A 19163-nucleotide genomic window follows, 5' to 3' on the forward strand; every position below is an offset into this window, starting at 1 on the left:
CCCAGTTTGGTAAAGAGGGCAGCGATAGGGTGGCTGGTATGGCGTAAATGCCCTGCCATTGCATGCAGCTGTGGCTGCATTTTCCAGAACCATCCTTGGGGAGTGTGCTCAGGAGGTGGGTGCAGTTGCCCATGGTAGCTAGCCAAGGGAACCCACAGGGGTCAACACCGCCCAGAGACTTAGTTGAGGTGAGTGGTGCTGATGGCAGCAAGCTTCGGTGCAGATGGTTTCCATCCTGCTCCCGTGTGGCATGCCGGGTGATATCCGGCGGTGAGCTAAGGTAACCTAGCCCATTTCTCATCTGTGTCCCGCCAGTTTTGTTTCCCAGGATATGGCGGCAACAACAGCGTTGAGTTCATGGTACACATAAAACTATATATCATTTATTTTTGAGACAAGCTGGGCTGTCGCTGGTTTTCTAGCCCAGGTTGGCCTCAAACTCCTGGCAATCCAGCCACCTAAAAGCTTGGATCACAGGTATGTGCCACCATGCCCACTTTTAAACTGGCTGATTTGTTTTTGTTTTTGAGCCCGGGTCTTAGCTTGCCTCAACTGCATTGCAGACTAGATTGGCCTGGGACATAAGCAGTCTTCCAGCCCGAATGCTGGGATTGCAGGTGTGCGTGCCCTTACCTGGATAAACTGATGTTAATAAACGTGCTTGTGCTTGTGTGCCAACAGGATATTAAAAAATCACATACCCAGGAGCCCTTGGAAACAATATTTAGAGAACTCTTCTTCGCCTGTTTGTCCTGAATATACTGAAGCTTTGTAAACACAAAGGGAATCCCCTTAATCACAACAGTATGTTCAAGGCCCCCTAGTGGTGTATTTGGGGGACATACCCTGGACTGAACAGTGGCTCACCACCAATGAACTATCCTTATTAGCCTTGAACACATCCTTCAGTTAAATCTGATGGCTGTGGCTACCAGTGTGCTGCCCCTGCAGACGGTAACTGGCCATGCTGTGGCGTATTTGAAGGGGTGGTCATCTCTTAGTGGTGCTCACTACAGTTCTCACTTAGCTGTCATCCATCACCTGAGCCCAGGCGTCAGCTGCATGCCAGTTGCGACAGTATCATATAGTACTTAGTGGCATCTTGTGGCCGCACGCCTCTTCAGGGTCTCAGAAGTGTTCTGCTCTGATTGTGTAGTGGGCAGTGTGTGTGCTACTTCCACAGGCATTCCCGTCAGCCCCGGTCTTCTGTGAGATACCTCTCAGACCTCGTCGGGGATATTTGTTATCAGGTCTGCTCAATCTTGGGTCAGTTTGAAAGATGCGAGATGAGGCATGGGAAACAAACTTATGGAATTAGTGTGCCAGCCTTACGTAAGACCAGTGTCTCTTTGAGACTACAGTGAGCAATGGAAAGCGCTATCTGTATGGTATCTCGTGGAAAAGAAAAGAAATAAGTGGATAGAACTGAGATTGAAGGGGGTGGTGGTTTGAATAGGAATGGCCCCCATAGGCTCATGTATTTGCATACTTCCGTGGTCATTAGGGAATAGTGCTACTTGGGAGGGATTAGGAGGTGTGGCCTTGTTTGTGTGGGCGTGGCCTATTTGGAGGAAGCGTGTCACTGGGGGTGGGTTTTAGGGTTTTAGAAGTCCACTCTTCTCTTTTCCTGTTGTCTGCGGATCCAGAGGTAGAACCCTCAGCTCCTTCTCCAGCACCGTGTCTGCGTGCATGCCACCATATCCCACCATGATGATAATGGATGAAACCTCTGAAACTGTAAGCCAGCCCCAATTAAATGCTTTCCTTTGTAAGAGTCCCCATGATCACGGTGTCTCTCACTGCAACAGAACACCCCTGACTAAGACAGGGGTGAAGGTGTTTAAGCTTCAAAGGGGAGGAAGAAGATCTAAAAGAGATGGCCTCTATTTCAGCAAAAAGCCCAAAGCCAGTGGGAAAAGAATAAGAAGGGTTTCCGTATGCTACCGGCTGGACACATCTGTGAAAGATAGCCAAGGAGCAGGCCATCGCTTCTGTAGGCTTCCCCCTTCCATGGAAGGCAGGGATGGCTGGGAATGCTAGACGGTATGAATTTCTCAGGGGACTTTCAGAATGCTGTGGGTACTGTCACTCAACTCACCCAGGTTTAACCTTTTGAAAAACATCTAGTGTATGTGAACGTATTTGAGGGGGTGCATGCCATGGTTAGCATATGGGGAGCGGAGGACAACTGTGCTCAAGTCTTTCCTTGTCTTCTACTTTGAGGTGGAGCCTCTCGGTCGCCATTGCACTGGGCAATCGAGGATAGCTGGCCTGTGACTTTCCTGGGGACACTCCGGTCTCCGCATCTCATATCACCGAAAAAGTGCTGGGATTACAGATGCATGGACTGCGACGGCTCTTACTTGGGGGCCATGGATTTGAACTCAGGCCGTCAGAATTTCACTGCTAGCACTTTTGCCCACAGGGCCATCCCCATGGCTCAGTCCTCTGGAATCTAGAAAGCATATTTGGGGTGGCTGATTCTTAAAATAAGTCCAAGGAAAAGGAATTGACCTCCCTAACTATAGTGCCTACCCTAGAGGAGCATAGTACCCTGAGGTGACCCCCGCCAAGAGACCCTTCTGAGGAAGCAAAGGAGCCTAGGGAGTGTGTCCTTAGAGCTCAGTAGGTGGGAACAGGGACCATGCATAGGATTTCTTTGAAAAAGGACCTAAGAGCTCCCTCAAGAAAAGTGCCCTGTGAGTGAGAATAAGCCAGTCTTTGGCACACGCCACTTACTGGCTACAAATGATATCACTAACCAATGAAAGAAATGCTACGTTGCTTCTCCAGCTTTCTGGATATTCTTAGCTATTCCAAAGCTTAGAGAAGGGTTGCAGCAGCCAGAGGAGGACCCTACTTGTCTGGCACACTCTGTACTGAAGGCTCCCAGGCCTGGGGCAGGACTGGATGGAGCAAACTGGATAAAGCTTGGCTAATTTAGACTAAAACAGATTTTCTAAAGCACTGAAAAAATAAAACTTCAAACAGCTAGAAATGATGGGAGGAAGTGAACGTGGTTTCTTCCCGAGATAGCCTAGAACTGAAAGGAACCCTTTGGACAAGCTACTTCGATGTGTCTTAACGCCTTGCAAAAGGCAAAACCAGGGAGCCCTCCCCTGCCCCCGGTAATTCTGAGAGGACCTGGGCATTCTGGTCCTGTATGACTTCATCCTCACCTTTGCATGTTTTGGGTGACTGGGAAGAATCTAGCATGGCTGTTTCATAGAAGAATGTCGATGGCTGTCAATCTGAGCTCACTGGAGAGCCCGAAAGTGTTACTAGTCTTGCCCTGCCCCTCTTCTAGGTGACGCTGTCTAAAAGGAATTCTTTTCTAAAGATGTTTACATTGTATCCCAGTAAACACACAGATTTTATGAAAATAGGTGCCCTACTATGTACTCCGCACTATTCTCTATTCCATTTTTGTAAACTTTGTTTTTGATGGTATTGTTGGTTCTTGTATGTACTATGAAAGTATTCTCCCCCTGAGCCAGACCTCAGGCCCCCAGTTTTTACTCTACTGATGGACTTAGAATTACACTCTGAAAAGCATGTCATATATTTCCCTATGACATGGAGGGAAGCAGATGGGTGGGGAGAGAGGCCCTTGGCCATCAGCGACAGTGCTGCTGTGAACCTTATTTTCGACGTTCCAGATGTTTCCAGAGAAGTCTACCATCCCTTCTGTTCTTCATCCTTCTACATCCATATTAAGCTTTCCAAAGAATCAGAAAACTAATTGTGTGTGCCGTGGTGTGGTATGAGGTAGTGTATGTGCGTGTGTGGGCTGAGTCTGCAAGCTGAACCTAGCTCAGGGTCCGGCTCCAGTCTGTTGGCCGCACGCTCAGTACACGACAGGGTTGCATCTGAGGGCCAGAGAAGGCTGTGTGAGCCAGAGAAGGCTGCGTGGCGGTTTAAAGGCAGCCAGGCAGGGGGGTTCTCTTACTCAGGGGTGGGTCAGTTTGTGTTTCAGGCTTGCAAATTACTGCTGAGGGTCTGCTTACTCTGAAGTTTATTTTACTAGTCTACCAATTCAGATGTTAGCCTCATTCCAAGCACCGATACAGACATATTCAGGATACTGTTTGGCGAATCCTAGAACCCCCTGGACCCCATAAGCTAAAACTACCATGGTACCTCTGCCACTCCAAATAAGTCTTCCATTCTTTGAAAAATCAATTTATTTTAGACTTCAGCAATAGTGAAATAGAAGAGCCAAAACCGAGTGATGTGAATACTTGTACGATAAATACAAAGTAGGTTTCTTGACATCAGCTCAGTGTCAAAGATTTATATCGCATTCTCTCATTCAGGTCAGTTGGAGAAAGCTCGAACAAAGTTATAGTAGTTAATCCTGCCTTCTCCGTGGGTGCACATCCTGATTAACTGCAAGGGAACAAAGAGGGCAGGTGAGGCAGGGCTCCCTTCAGCTTAACTGCAGAGCGCACTTACGTATAAAGTATAAAGAGCCCCAGTTTTTGCCAACCCAAACAAAGTTCAGGCTTTATATCTCAGCTGACTCGGAATAATCCTGTGATCCTGGAAGGCAGGTCAGGCATTGAGCCCCATAGTATACATAGTGAAAGCACAGCAGGAATATCCATATTTATAAGGGTGTTGGTATCACAGTGCTCTCCGTTTTTATCTTCTGAGGCAGCACCTCACTTTGTAGCCTCCATTGACCTTGAACTCATGATCCTCCAGCAGACCCAGCTTCAAAATGCTTTTATTGCTCTATTCCAAGTATTAATATTTTCCCCCTTCCCAACTAAACACTCCTAAACAACAGCCTCCTGCTATTACAGCCTAGTAGAAGTATCTAGTTATATCACTGCTTTAACTGTCCCTGGGACTCAACAGTGATTGGCTACGGGTGTCTGTGCGTCATGCAGATCTGCCCTCCTTGCCCCACTTCCGAATGGCTACAGTGCCTCTCCCATGTCTGCTCCCATGTCTCCCAGTACAAATGACTTGAAAATTAAAAAGTGAATTAGCCATGCTGTCAATCAAAGACTTGCAGAGCTAACTGGGTATTTGGCCCACATGAACAGGTACCCTCCCATCTGACCTTTCGTACGCCTTGATAACATTCTGTCAAGAGACCAAACATTTAAAGAGACCAAACAAAACCCTCCATCTTAACCTAGTTACTTCAACAAAACCATTTCCTAAATGAGCCTTATTTTCCAAACATTTCTCTTGCTTGAAAACCTTCAAGAAGGTCAATAAAGTCCCCATGTTCGTAGTCAATGAGCATGTCTTGATATTAATCTAGAGTCTTGGTGGGGCGCGGGGAATGGATTTTCTTCTGACTTCCAAGGGAGTTCTGGCTAGTGGGATTTGTAATGAATAAATGACACCCTTATTTAACAACCATGAACATTCTAGGAGGAACACTTCCATCCCTTACCCCATCTGTAGGAGTCATGTTATCTTACAGACACTGCTACGTCAGGCAGTGGTCATATCAACTTCCATGACAGACCTACTGATGGGCTGGCTTTGAGGGATCTCACAGCCTGCAATATCCATTCATTAACTTATCTTCAGGTCCCTTCTTGGCAGCTGGTGCCGCGGGATCACCTCTACTACCCTCTAACCCTAACATGTTAGTCTAGCAACTTTTCTGCTGTGGATTTCCAGCCCCATCTTACGATACATACACCCTGCAGTAACCATTTGAAAAGGAAGTTGATACTGCCACATGGTAAATCCCACCCCCGTTCTCAGGACAGGATGGGAGATCTGATTCTTGTAACTCCTTAGGGAGGAATGAGCAGCGCTTAGTCTCGGCAGTCAGCCCAAGCCACAGTTCATACTGACCTCTTTAATCAAAGAGTCATTGACTGGGATGTTAAGAGTGTCACAGACTTTAAAGAACGTCTCTTTGTCTACGTATCCAGAATCCTCCTTGTCATATATTTGAAACGTTTCGCGGAGGTTGTCTTGGCAGGAATGGTCTTTCAGGTGCATCTGGATGGTGTCTATCAGGGTCTCCAGGTCCTGTTCCTTGGGTTCCTCCATAGCTTGCTGGCTGTAAAGAAAAGGAAGAGAGGACCAATCGTACCACAGTGACCAAGGCTATTAATTGGTGAAATCTGCAAAGCATTTTTTTTTTAAGAAAAGCAAAACAAAAACCAGCCGAGTGGCTGTTGCTAGTGGCTGACCGCCACATCGTAAGGGCTGATCTAGGACAGTGTTTGAACGGCTTCTTGCCATCAGTTAAATCACTCCACCACAAAGTGCCCGGTCTCATATTCTGCCATTCCCCATTTGCTATTTGTGGGAATCTCATTGGCCTCTAGCATTGCAGACTAACATTGCCTCATCCAAACCCAAGTGCCTGAGTGCTTAGAAGTTCTGCATGTCACTATGCAGACAGGAATCTCTCGCCCTCCCTTCAATTCTCAGTGAGTTATAAAAGGCCATCAAAGGGAACTTAGAGACTGCTATAGAGGATGGGCTGGAGTGTAGGCTTTGCATTGTTGAAACCATGGAGAGCTCAGCAGCAGAGCGTTAGGAAGAGGGATGTCTGTCCCTTCCCAACAGGACAGTAAGTAGAAGCTCAATTTGTACTTCCTCTGAGTACAAAGCTGGTTCTAAAACTGAGGATGTTGGTGCCAGAGAAGACTCCCTCACATTCCTAAGTCCTTTCAGAACAAAATACATTCAGAAGTTACCCCCAACTCCTGTAAGCATATGTTTCTCAGTGATGAGAAAACGGACTTGAAGATGCTATGACATAGTCCTGATACCCCAACAGAGGCAAGATCAGAACTTGTGTTCCATCCCATTCCTAACAATTTCATATCCTAATTCCCTCTCACTGAGTCCCTCCCTCCATGACTGCGAAACCCTGATTCCCCCAGGCCTTCTCTGCTCTTCTGATGGATAATATTCACAACCTCACTGAGTAAAACAGCATGCCTTAGCTCCTGGTTCATTCTGTTTCTTAACCATTCACTTGTGTGTGGTTGTGCACACATCCAGAAGAAGGCGTCTGGTCCCTCAGAGCCAGAGGGAGACGGTTTCAGGATGCCAGTTGGTTGTGTGCTGAGCCATCTCCCCAGCCCTAGATTCCACTGTAGCCTGCAGCCGCCATCGTGGGCTCTGAGGCAGGGGAAAGTAGTGTGGTCTCTCAGGGTCTTTTCGGAAAGAAGAAACAAAAATCTACCAAATACTTTATTTATTTATTTATTTATTTATTTATTTATTTATTTATTTATTTTGAGGCACAGTCTTACTATAAATATCTAGCTGGCCTAAACTGTGTAGACAAGAATGGCCTCTAATTCACTGGGATTGCCTGCCTCTGCCTTCTGAGTGCTGGGATTAAAGGCGTGCACCACCAAGACCAGCTCCTAGCATTGAATTTCAAACAATATATCCTGAGAAAGAGCCACGGACTCTGCGAAAAGACTGTTCTCATCAGCCAAGCTGTCTAAAAGGAGGAAATGAGCTAAATAATTTACACTTTAATCAAGTAATACAGATAATGTGATGTTAGCGAGAGATTTGAGGAACCTAAGTGTATATTGTGTGCTAGCTTTTGTCTAAAACCTACAGAAGTATAAAAAGATATATTTGAAATTTTTTTGTTTAAGGAAACTGCTTTTAAAGGGAAGAGATGCAGAGTGGGAGGCTGGACTCAGCAGCAAAGGCACTTGTTATTCTTGCAGAAGACTTGGGTTCTGTTTCCAGCGCCCACATGGTGGTCACAACCACTTGTAACTCCGGTTACAGGGGTTCCAATGCCTCTTCCTGGCCTCTTGGGCACCAAGTACCCATGTGATGCACATATATACAGGCAAAACATACTAATGAATATATATTTTAAAATAAATTTAAAAACAAGGCTGGAGAAATGACTTAGCAGTTAAAATTGTATCCTGTTTTGGGGAAGACCTGAATTCAGTCCAGCAGCTCAGAACTGTAACTCTAAGAGTCTAGAAGGACAGTGGTGGCCATACACACCTTTAACCACTGCACTCGGGAGGCAGAGTCAGGCGGATCTCTGAGTTTAAGGCCAGCCTGGTCTACAGAGTGAGTTCCAGGATAGACCCAGGACTGTTACACAGAGAAAACCTGTCGGAAGGAAGGAAAGAAGGGAGAGAAGAGAGAGAGAGAGAGAGAGAGAGAGAGAGAGAGAGAGAGAGAGAGAGAGAGTCCTAGTCAACAGAGGGTAGCTTTGGGATATGGTTTAAAATATAAGGTTCCTGTAAGGAGAAAAGGGCGGAGCTAACCCATTTGGATAGCCTCCTGTACCGGGCACGGAGCTGGTGTTTCCCATGTCACCACAGCTCCGTATTTCAAGCCTAGGAGAGAATAAGAGAAAGCCTAGGAGAGGAAGATCAGGGATGCTGGGAGAGGAAGTGACAAATGGCTTCTCAGTTGTATGTAACCAGTGTTTCAAAAGACACCGTAAACAGACAGAAAAGAACACAGGCATCAATTCAGAATAGCTAGGACAAAGAGCGACTCACACTTTAAGGTCTAGTGAATTTAGAGGGACAAGCACAAGGACAAACCCAAGATCTTGAGAAACAGCAACCTGGATGACGTAAATAGAAATACATACCTGATGGGCTCTCAGAGGGGATACCAGACTCTGACTCCCCAGTCTTCAAAGGAAGGTGGTAAAAAGCAATTTACTGTTTGTACACCAAACTAGCTAACTGGGAGTGGAGGGGTCAGGAAACTATGGGACCGGCCCAATCCAGCTGAAGACTACCCTTTATTCGGGGAAGATCTATTGGAACACACCCACTCCTATTCATTTTCCTTTGTCTGTGGCTGCTTTCGTGCTGGAAGGGTGGGGCTGGGTATTTCCAAGAGATGCTCTGACTGAATCACCCAGTATCCGAGCCTGTGCAGACAAAAAGCTGGCCAGCCTCTCCTCTAGCTCACAGCTCCCTATTGTCTCACATATTTGCTTAAGCTGGTATCAATGTAAGGTCTGATGCGGGGCAAGCTCAAATATCTGCTCAACTAACGAGCAAGTGAGACTACTTTGTTTGAAAGCCATCAATGACCTTCAGGAAAGCAATTCATGGAAAGAGTCCGGATTCTCAAGCGGGAAATGGTCACAGATGCACAACTGCAGCCTTGCACTTTGAAAGGGGGATAAAAGCATGGACATTCTGAAGTAGAGACGGGAGAACTGGGGAAGGGCCCACTCTGTTGCTTTATCTCACGTTTGGCTTTTTTTTTTAAGGCTTACGTATTTAATGCATATGAGTATTTTGACTGTGTGAATGTATGTGTACGACGTGTGTGAAGTCTGGTACCCCTGGAGGTCAGAAGACAGTATCAGCTCCACTGGAACTGGAGTGAGGGATAATTGTGAGCCATCCTGTGTGTGCTGGGAACTGGATGAATTGAACCTGGGCTCTCTGAAAGAACAGCCTGTGCTCTCAATTGTGGAGAGCCATCTCCCCGGTCCTTGATTTCATATTGGAATTGAGAAGCGATCATCAAAGACTGGGGACTTGAAGATGATGGGAGAGTAAGAGAGACTACCACCTGGCTCTCTACAGGTGTGTATTCCTACTGGCCATAAAGACGTTGTGTTCAAAGTGAGCTGATGAGGCACATACATGGTTTTTATCCTTAAATTTGAGTTCACAAATTCTTTCACAAAGAAATGCCTGGAGAGATGGTTCAGTGGTTAAGACGCTGGTTGTTATTTCAGTGGTCCCAGATTCAGTTCTCAGCCCCTGGATAATGGCTCACAACCAACTATGACTCCGATTCTAGGGGTTCCTGACCTTATTCTAGGTTCTCTGGGTACCAGACACACAGACATGTGCAAGCAAAACATCCTTATACATAAAATAATAATTTTTTTTAAATCGCAAAGGAGAATCTAGACTCCCTAAGAACTTCAAGCTGAAATCAGTATTCAGTTAATTTCCTGTGCGCTATGCTAATTTTCTGCCCCAGGGAAAACAATGGCCAGCTGCTCCAAAATCCATCCTCTAGTAATTGTTACCTGCCATAAGAAGACGCAGAGTTAAGCCAGATGGTGGTGGCTCACGCTTTTAACCCTAGCACTCCAGGGGCAGAGGCAGGTGGATCTCTGAGTTCAAGGCCAGCATGGTTTACGGAGTGAGTTCCAGGACAGCCAGGGCTACACAGAAAAACCCTGTCTGGAACAAAACAAAAGAAAATAAGCTGGTCCTTGGGGACATCTTAAGATTATTAGTTGGAAGAAGGATGTGCATTTCCTGTTGTAGGGTTTATTATAGATTGGGATACATAAAGGGCCAAAGCTGGAAGGTTCTGAACACACCCCAGGATTTACGTCTTCTTCAAGCATTTCCTCTCCCAGAGAACAGCTGGAGGGAGGAAGGACAGAAACACGGGAAGCAGCAGCCCTCTCAATCCAAATCTCGCTTTCCCCCTTACTTTCATTGTTGTAGAGGTCTTGGAGCCCCTAGTGTACTTTCCCTCACTGCTAATAGAAAATAAGATTTTGCTGGTAGCGCGCTTAAGCAAATAGCTCCCAGGACCCACTGGTATTTGCACAGACATGGGAGAATAGAAGGGACCCTTTTGAGAAGGAGTTGAATTGAACATAATGGCCACGAATACCAAGTGGGCCCTTAGAGCACACCATGCAGCCTCCCACTTTCCTAGACAGCCACTCTATTTCTGCAGTTCTCACGAACCAGGGTGGAGAGACGAATGTTAAAGGGAGAAGGGAGAGCGCCACAACCCTCACCCTCGGGTATCTGGATTAAGCCTCTCACTGAATCGTATCAAGTCACCTGTGAAGGACTTGAAATCCCACTCTTGAGAAAAATCTCATAAGCAAGATAATGAACAGGTTTATAATCAAGACATGGGCCTTGGCTCCGTATTACTATGATGCAGTAAGAACCCTTTGACTTCTCTGGGCCTGTGGCTTAGTCAGAACTCTTTCTTTTCTTTAAATATTTATCATTCATTTCATAAACCAGTTGATAACTTCTGTTAATTAAAACGCGATCTGTTTCTTATCTATGCACTTTTGCGATAGTGAAGATTAAACACGAGACCTCACACACGCTAGGCGAATGTTCTCCCTCTGAGCTACATCCTCAGATTCATTTTACTTTGTTTTCAAGACATGGCTTCACCACATCCGTCAGGCATGCTCGAAGCCCAGAGCAGCCAGACCACAGGCCTGGGACTAAAGACTGGCAAGGAGAGTTCTTTAGAGAAATAATTATACCAAAATATCTCCAGTTAATCTTTCAGATCCTCTGAGCACTGTGTTCTCAGTAGCCACCAATATGCATGCACTATTATTAATACATTTAAATATGACTTTCTCCCGGGAGCCTGGGCCCTCCCTGGGGTATGTATAACAGTCTTTTTCCCCCCAACATCTCTTCTCACACCCTTCTCTCCCACTCCCTGTCTTCTCTTCTCCCTCCCTCTCCACTTCTTTCCAACCTTTGATGGAGGAGGGTCATCTTTCTATCTGTTGATTTCATTGGTTAAGCAATAAAGAAACTGCTTGGCCCTCATAAGTTAAAACATAGGTGGGAGGAGTAAACAGAACAGAATGCTGGGAGAAAGAAGCTGAGTCAGGGAGTCGCCATGATTCTCCCACTCCAGACAGACGCAGGTTAAGATCTTTCCTGGTAAGCCAGCTCGTGGGCTACACAGATTATAAGAAATGGGCTAGTCCAGGTGCGAGAGTTAGCCGAGAAAAGGCTGGAACTAATGGGCCAAGCGGTGTTTAAAATAATACAGTTTCTGTGTAATTATTTCAGGGCATAAGCTAGAGCTAGCCATGTGGGCGGCCGGGTGCTGGGGACGCAGCCCGCCGCTCTTATTACTACAAACCTTCTTCCCCCTCCCTCCTTCCTCCTTCTCTTTTTCCTTCCCCATCCTCCCTCCCCCGCCTCCTCCTGGAACTCTCTCTCTTTTCTCCTTCCTCCCTCTTTCTGTCCCCCTTCTATGCCTTTGTTTCAAATTCTATAAAAATCTCTCTTTTCATAAACAGATCTTAACTTTGCTTCATACCCACTTGCCTAGAAATTCTTTCTGTCAGCCAGTTCTGGCTACCCTTGAGCAGAGCGCTCCTTGGGCCACACTGACACAAAGACCATTTACACACACACACACACACACACACTTAACATCCTAGAATTAAGATACATTTGTTTCCTTTTTTTTTAATTTTTGATTTGTTTTTCAAGACAAGGTTTCTCTGTGTAACAGCCCTAGCTGTTCTGGAACTCACTCTTGTAGGCTATGCTGGCCTCAAACTCACAGAGATCTGCCTGCTTCTGCCTCCCGAGTACTAGGATTAAAGTTGTGCCCCACCACTAGGCTAAGATATACATTTTTCAATTAATGGTGAATAAAGATTATAACTGGTCATATTTTTTCTGTTGCAGTAGTAAGTAAAATGTATTTAATTTGGTGTTCATTTCCCTTATGTTTAAGATATAGCCTATATATTCAATAAAGTAAAACATTTCACAAATTCCAGTTTTTACTTCACACACTAACACAAACAACTAGAAAGGCTTGCCAACCACATTTTTCCTGTTTATATGTGCCTGTTCCCTTAGGTTCTGACTTCTTGACACCAAGATCAAAGTTTCCGGGAATAATGCCTAGACTCCCGGGGTCTCCCAAGGCCCTTGTCAGGGTCTTCTACAAGGTGAAAAATAACAACACTGAGACTGTTTGTCATTTCGCTCCTTTCTCCCCACAAGCAGTCAAGAATTTCCCCAAATATTATGCAATAAATGATGTTTTTCCTGGACTGAATTTAAAAACATAAAAATTCAGCTGTCTCCTCTTAAAAAAAAAAACAGACATTAAAGGTATTCTCAAAAAAGTAAAGTGCAGTTCTTCCCAACAGTTATTTTTGTTTGGAAGACAGAAAACATAGTTATTTTCCCCAGAAACTGTTTTCTTTTCGTGGCTCAGTTCATAGTGTCTTGACTAGCATGTGTGAGGCCCAAGATTCGATCCCCAACACCATATAAAGCCAGGAGTGGTGGTGCATGCACGTGCCTGCGATCCCAATGTGTGGGAGGCAGAGGCAGGGGGATCATAACTCCAGGCCAGCCTCAGCTATGTCAATTCCCAGGCTAGCTAGGCATACATGTAAGCCTGTCTAAAGAAAAGTTACCTCTGTTAGTATATTATTCTAAAATGAAGTATTTTTACATTGTCAGATAGGATTTCTAACATGCTAACTACAGACTAAAAGCCTTTATAATGCTGTTGTGGTTTTGATGACACATGTCCCTGGGATGGCTATTCTTGGTTGTCAACTTGACTACATCTAGAAACAACTGTGAGGGGTTTCAAAGTCTTTTGAGGTGGGAAGATTCACCTTTAATCTGGCCCACACCTTCTGCTTGCATCCTATATAAAGGACACAGAAAGAGAAACCTGGTTCTCTTTGTCTGCTTGACCTTGGTCTCGATGCAAGTCCATTCCTTTACTGGCACTAAAGAACAGCCCTAGTTCTTTGGGGTTCTGGTGTATACTGAAAACTAGCTGAGACACCCAGCCTTGTGTACTGAACAACTATTGGGTTTGTGGATCTTCTGTGGCTAGACAGTCATTGTTGGACTAGCTGGACCACAGCCTGTACCCACTCTAATAAATCCTCCCTCTCTCTTTCTCCTGTCTCTCTCTGTCTCTTCTCTCTCTCTCATACATACATATGAGTTATATTCATATATCTATATTCATTCTGTCAGTTCTGTCCCTCTAAAGAACCCTGACAAATACAGTCCCCTCTAAGCTCACTTGGTCTGATCACTTGGTCCCCAGTTGGTGACACAGCATGGGGGAAGCTGTGGAACCTTTGTGAGGAGGAGCCCTGCTGGAGGAGGTACTTCACTGGGGGAGACATTGTTTCTAGTCCAGCCTCACTTCCTGTTCTTCTCTTTGGTGCCTCCTGCTCCTGCTACTGTGCCTGCTACTTCCTGCTATGCCTCTCCCACCGCCACAATGGACTCTCACCCTCTGGAATCAGAAGGCAAATAAACTCTTCCTTCTATAAGCTACCTTAGTCACAGTATTTGACTAGAGCAACAGAAAAGGAACTGATACAGGTCTACAGTATTTTTTTTTTAATTTGAGTGTACTGAAACTACCTTTTTTTTGGGGGGGGGGGATAACTGCCCTGGATAAACAGTGCATCTATCTAGTGCCAAGTTCTCGCCACCTACTCACTAAATCCCATCCATTCTGTCTCTCACACTCAGACAGTCTGAGCATCTCTCGCACATCTACCAGTTCCCTTCCCCGTAGAATTTTAACCTACACCAACATGGTTGTTGTTGCTTGAGACAGGGTCATGCCTGTGATGCCTCAAATTTACAGTAGCGCTGCCTTGGCCTCCTGATTAAAGGCAGGCAGCTTTTGTGTTATTTTTTTGCTTGTACTTTTTACCATCTTCAACCAAACACAAGACAAAACTTTCAGCTGACTGCAGCTCCTCTGCCAGCTATCGCTCCATTTCTCTGCTCCCCTTTGAGCAAACCTCCTCATAAACACAGGGTGTACATTTTACCCAGAGTGCTTCCCATCCTCGCTCACATCTCCCTCTTTCGAGCTTTCCTACCACCTAACTCTGCTGAAAATCCTCACTGGAATCCTCAGTCCCCTTCCTAATGTGAGCACAACCCTGGTTCTAGCTTATCTCCTAAATATAAAATACATCCCAAACCCATGTGTCTACCACACACTCCCCTAACAAACTCCTTTACACAGAGTCCCCATCATCCCCATCTCAGCTGAGGGTAAGTCCTTCCTGCTGCTCAGACCCCAGTCTTAGAATCTTCTTTAGCTCTGTTACCTCTCTCACATCCCGGGTAACTTACCTTTCATCTCATTGGCTCAGCCAATGATATCACCTCCTCGCTTCTGTCACCTTCATGAGAGTGAAAGAAGTATCTCCTACAATATTGTTTCTCTTCTTTTTAAAGATGTATTTATTAGTATACAGTGTTCTGTACTGTGTGTATGCCTGCAGGCTAGAAGAGGGCACCAGATCTCATTATAGATGGTTGTGAGCCACCCTGTGGTTGCTGGGAATTGAACTCAGGACCTCTGGGACAGCAGCCGTTGCTCTTGCTCGTAACCTCTGAGCCATCTCTCCAGTTTTGCTCCTACTCTCCTCTCTCTCTCTCTCTCTCTCTCTCTCTCTCTCTCTCTCTCTCTCTCTCTCTCTCTCTCACACACACACACACACACACACACACACACACACACACACTTTCTTCCTTCCCACTCCCTCTCAATCTCACATAGCGCAGACTGGCCCCAAACTCCCTATGTAGCTGAGGCTGGCCTTGAAACGCTTGATCCTTCTGCTTGTACCTCCCAAGTGCTAGAATTAGGTTTGCCTCAACACATGTGGCTCTGACTGGAGTATCAGCACAGCAGCGGCTAGTCCTTTAAAAGCTTACGTCACACCCTATTACTCTTCTACTCCAAGACTCCCAAATGGATCGCACCTTCATTCAGAGAAAGTTGTTATCTTCCCAAATACCCAGTGGCTCTTGCGCAGTCTGGCTCCTTGCTAATTTCCCTTTCCAGCTGTCTTCTCATTGGCCCTCCCCATCTTCCTCCTCATTCCAGCCACTCTCACTCGTCTGCTCTTGCCAGTTACTTGACCATGCTAAGCGGAGCACGCTACCTGGCAGGTCTCTGTACTCAACAGTTCCGCATCCACATCTACCCAGAGAGCTCCCTTCCCTTCAAGGGTTTGCTCAGGTTCCCATCTGCCAAGCAAGTGCCCACTGCCAGCCTCCAGAAATGCTTGCCATCTCTAAGTCCTTTATTTTTGTATGGTATTTATCACTGACTGTACTGTATGATCTACTTCTATTACTCTCTCTTCATTCCTGTTTAGGTCAGTCCAGAAAGACAGCAACTTCTTATCTGTTTTGCTTACTGAACAGACCAGTGGCCTAGTGATGACATCTGAAGCAGATACGACAGGCATCCATTCAACCATTATTTGCTACAGGTATAAAATGGGAAAACTTGTAAGGTGGTAGTTATTATGTCGAGCCAAGAAACCATCTCCATCTGCCTGACAGCTCCAGCCTGGTAAAGGAAAGTTGAAATTCTAGAATATCATTATGCATTGATTTCGACAAGGATTCCTTTCTGGTGGCCTGCAGCGATGGCTCAGTGGCTCAGAATGCTTGCTGTGCGAGCATCCAGTAAGAGTAGCTCCGGTCCCAGCATTTGTGTAAAAACAAAACAAAAAACCCTGGTGGGGCTGGAGAGATGGCTCAGCGGTTAAGAGCATTGCCTGTTCTTCCAAAGGTTCTGAGTTCAATTCCCGGCAACCACATGGTGGCTCACAACCATCTGTAATGAGGTCTGGTGCCCTCTTCTGGCCTACAGACATACACACAGACAGAATATTGTATACATAATAAATAAATAAATATTAAAAAAAAATCCTGGTGGTGGCTGCACCCTCAACCCCAGTGCCGTGAGGAGCAGAGACAAGGGGATCATTGGGTTGCTGGCCAGCAGCCTAGACCCAGACTTAGTGAGAGGCTCTCCCTCAAAGAAATAAGGTATAGCACAATGGAACAGGACACTTAATGTTCTCGTCTGGCCTCTGGACAAAGGTGAACAGCCCTGTGTGCCTATGTACCTATGCACATATACCACATATAACACACACAGAATGGAATTGCTTTCTAAATAGCTTGCATGTGCCAAATCCCGACCCTAGGCAGTCCAACATACTTTTCTGATTCTGGTGCCGGAGCCTCCTGCACATCCTGCTTCTGGATGCGGTTCTTGATGGAGGCGAGGGCTTCTGGGGAATACTGGGAAGCGTTGCTCTCCATGTATTTTAAAACGTATTCATCTGTATCGAGGATGACGAACCGATGGCCGAACACTGAGGAGAGAGCAGCGTTACACTTACTTCAGCTTTGCTTCTCTCATGCAGTCAGGAGCAAACACTGTTAACCTTCTAGCAATAAATCCAACGGGAATCATTTGTGGCTGACAGGTGAATCCATTTGTTGTTGTTGTTGTTGTTGTTCTGTTTGTTTTCCTGCTTTGAGACAATGTCTCTCTACAAAGTCCTGGTTGTCCCGGACCTCACTATGTAGAACAGGCTGGCCTTGAACTCACAGAGATCCACCTGTCTTCTGCCTCCCAAGTGCTGGGATTAAAGGTATGTGCTAACACTGCCTGGCCAGACTGGTGAATTTTGAAAAGCTGTATACATTAGTATTCAGTGATTTTCTCATGTTAGCATCTAACAAATGGAGCCAATATATACAATAACATAGTATCTACAAATGCAACCAATTTAGAATTTAACTGATAAGCAAGGAGATTAAGAAATGGAAGCATCATCTGAGTCAGAACACAGCCCAGTTGCTTCTTATAAGGCTTAAGAATGCATTAAATCACAGCAAGTCCATTTTCCAAGCCATCAGGAAACTCTAAGCCATGTTTAGGCTTACCCTCAATCACGGCACCGATGAAGAGGTCACTTGGTCCATAGTACATAGGGTTGTCAGCCGAAGAGAACGGTTTAAGAACTTTAGTTCTGCCCAGGAATTTACCCCCAATGATACCAGAATTTCGAACAGGAGGCTCAAAGATACTGATCATATCGGTGGCAAGAAAATAAGAGAAGATAAAGCGCCGGTCTTTGTCTTCCGGGATAGGGGATTCCTAGAAAGATGGAAAAAGAGAATGTCAAGGCTCCTAGTCTTTCCAGGAAACCCAAAATGAAACCAAGCTGAATTCATATAAACATGCCATGTATTGAGGGTCTGGGCTGGGACAAACAGGCTTCATTTTGGGAAAGGAGGCCACCCCAATTTAGCTCCGGTTGATTGCTGCCTGGTGCGAGTGTAGGCCCAGAAGAAAACTATGGGTTTCTATATAAGAACCTCTGGCTTTCATATGTTGACTTGAGAATTCAAAGCAAGAAAGGGTAGAAGAGCTTCAGCAAGTCACAAGAGGAGGACTGGAATGCAGAAGAGAACCACAAGGGGAAAGCACTGGAAAGACACCAGGCTGAGCATAGTTTCCCAGCCACATGGCTCCCAGGGACATGGCCCCCCAGCCGCATGGCCCCCCAGCCACAGGCTCCCCAGCCATATGGCCCCCCAGCCGTATGGCCCCCCAGCCGCATGGTCCACCAGCCACAAGGCTCCCCAGCCGCATGGCCCCCCAGCCACAGGCTCCCCAGCCATATGGCTCCCCAGCCGCATGGCCCCCAGCCACAAGGCTCCCCAGCCGCATGGCCCCCCAGCCGCATGGCTCCTAAGGCAAGAGGCTCCCCAGCATGTGGCTCCCAGCAGAGGGGAAGTCTCATCTGAAAGGTAAGCCAGGCAACACAGCAAGTCTACAGACTTGACAAGGCTCAACAACAGTATAGAAGAGTCCCCAGCTCAGAGGGCAGACAGGTGGGCACAATTTTGAGAACTGTTTTTTTCAAACTGTTGTTTGAACACTGAGTTGTTATCTGGGGGCCTGAGAACAGGCCACATACACAAGTATAGAGTCAGCTTGCCATGGGGGAGAGGGGGGTTAGAGATGCCTCCATTGAGCAGCTGCGGAGCGTAGGAGGCCCCGATGTTGACAACCGAGAAGAGCAGGTGACAAGAGGCTAAACTGAGGCAGGAAAGTGTACCCGAAAAAGAGCGCCAATCTTGCGGATCTCACCAACTGAGAATAAACAAGTTTTGTAGCCTTGAGCCTCTGCTCAGGCAGTAGATCAACATCCAGGGTTACTATCTGCTGTGAGGTCCCTGCTGGAGAGTCCAAGAACTGTCTGACATTCCAGTGGACTACCTGTACACTCAAAGCTATGTCCCTCCCACAGAGTGATTACATTGTGTTTCTATTGCTGTGGGAGGGGGGGAACTGCCACGAACAAGGTTTGTTTTGGGCATATGATTGTGGGGCATTAGAGTCCATGATGCTGGAGCAGCTGCTGAAGGATCACATGTCTAAACACTATCAGCAGGCAGAGAGAACGAACTGGGAATGGCATGGTGCACTGTTTCTGAACCTCAAGGCTCCACCCCATCCCCATCCCCCTCGCTGTGAGGCACCTCTTCCAGCAAAGCTACACCTCCCAAAAGGGCCAAAAACTGGGAACCAAGTATTCAAATATTCATGACTTACTGGTCCCATCT

At 46.2% G+C, this 19163-nt stretch overlaps 1 protein-coding gene across 1 annotated transcript in view; it reads right to left on the reverse strand.

Annotated features, from left to right (window-relative positions):
- Positions 1-4161: 4161 nt before the first annotated feature.
- Efhc1 (EF-hand domain containing 1) overlaps positions 4162-19163 on the reverse strand; it is a 32070-nt gene continuing 17068 nt past the window's right edge. The window contains exons 8-11 of the mRNA XM_075980643.1: positions 17475-17688; positions 16741-16897; positions 5827-6037; positions 4162-4389 (exon numbers count right to left, since the gene is read on the reverse strand). Of these exons, the coding sequence (XP_075836758.1) occupies positions 4318-4389; positions 5827-6037; positions 16741-16897; positions 17475-17688 (654 nt within the window). The 3' untranslated portion in view covers positions 4162-4317. The remainder of the gene's footprint in view (positions 4390-5826; positions 6038-16740; positions 16898-17474; positions 17689-19163) is intronic.

This window comes from Microtus pennsylvanicus, chromosome 7 (assembly GCF_037038515.1).
Source record: "Microtus pennsylvanicus isolate mMicPen1 chromosome 7, mMicPen1.hap1, whole genome shotgun sequence".
NCBI lineage: Eukaryota > Metazoa > Chordata > Mammalia > Rodentia > Cricetidae > Microtus > Microtus pennsylvanicus.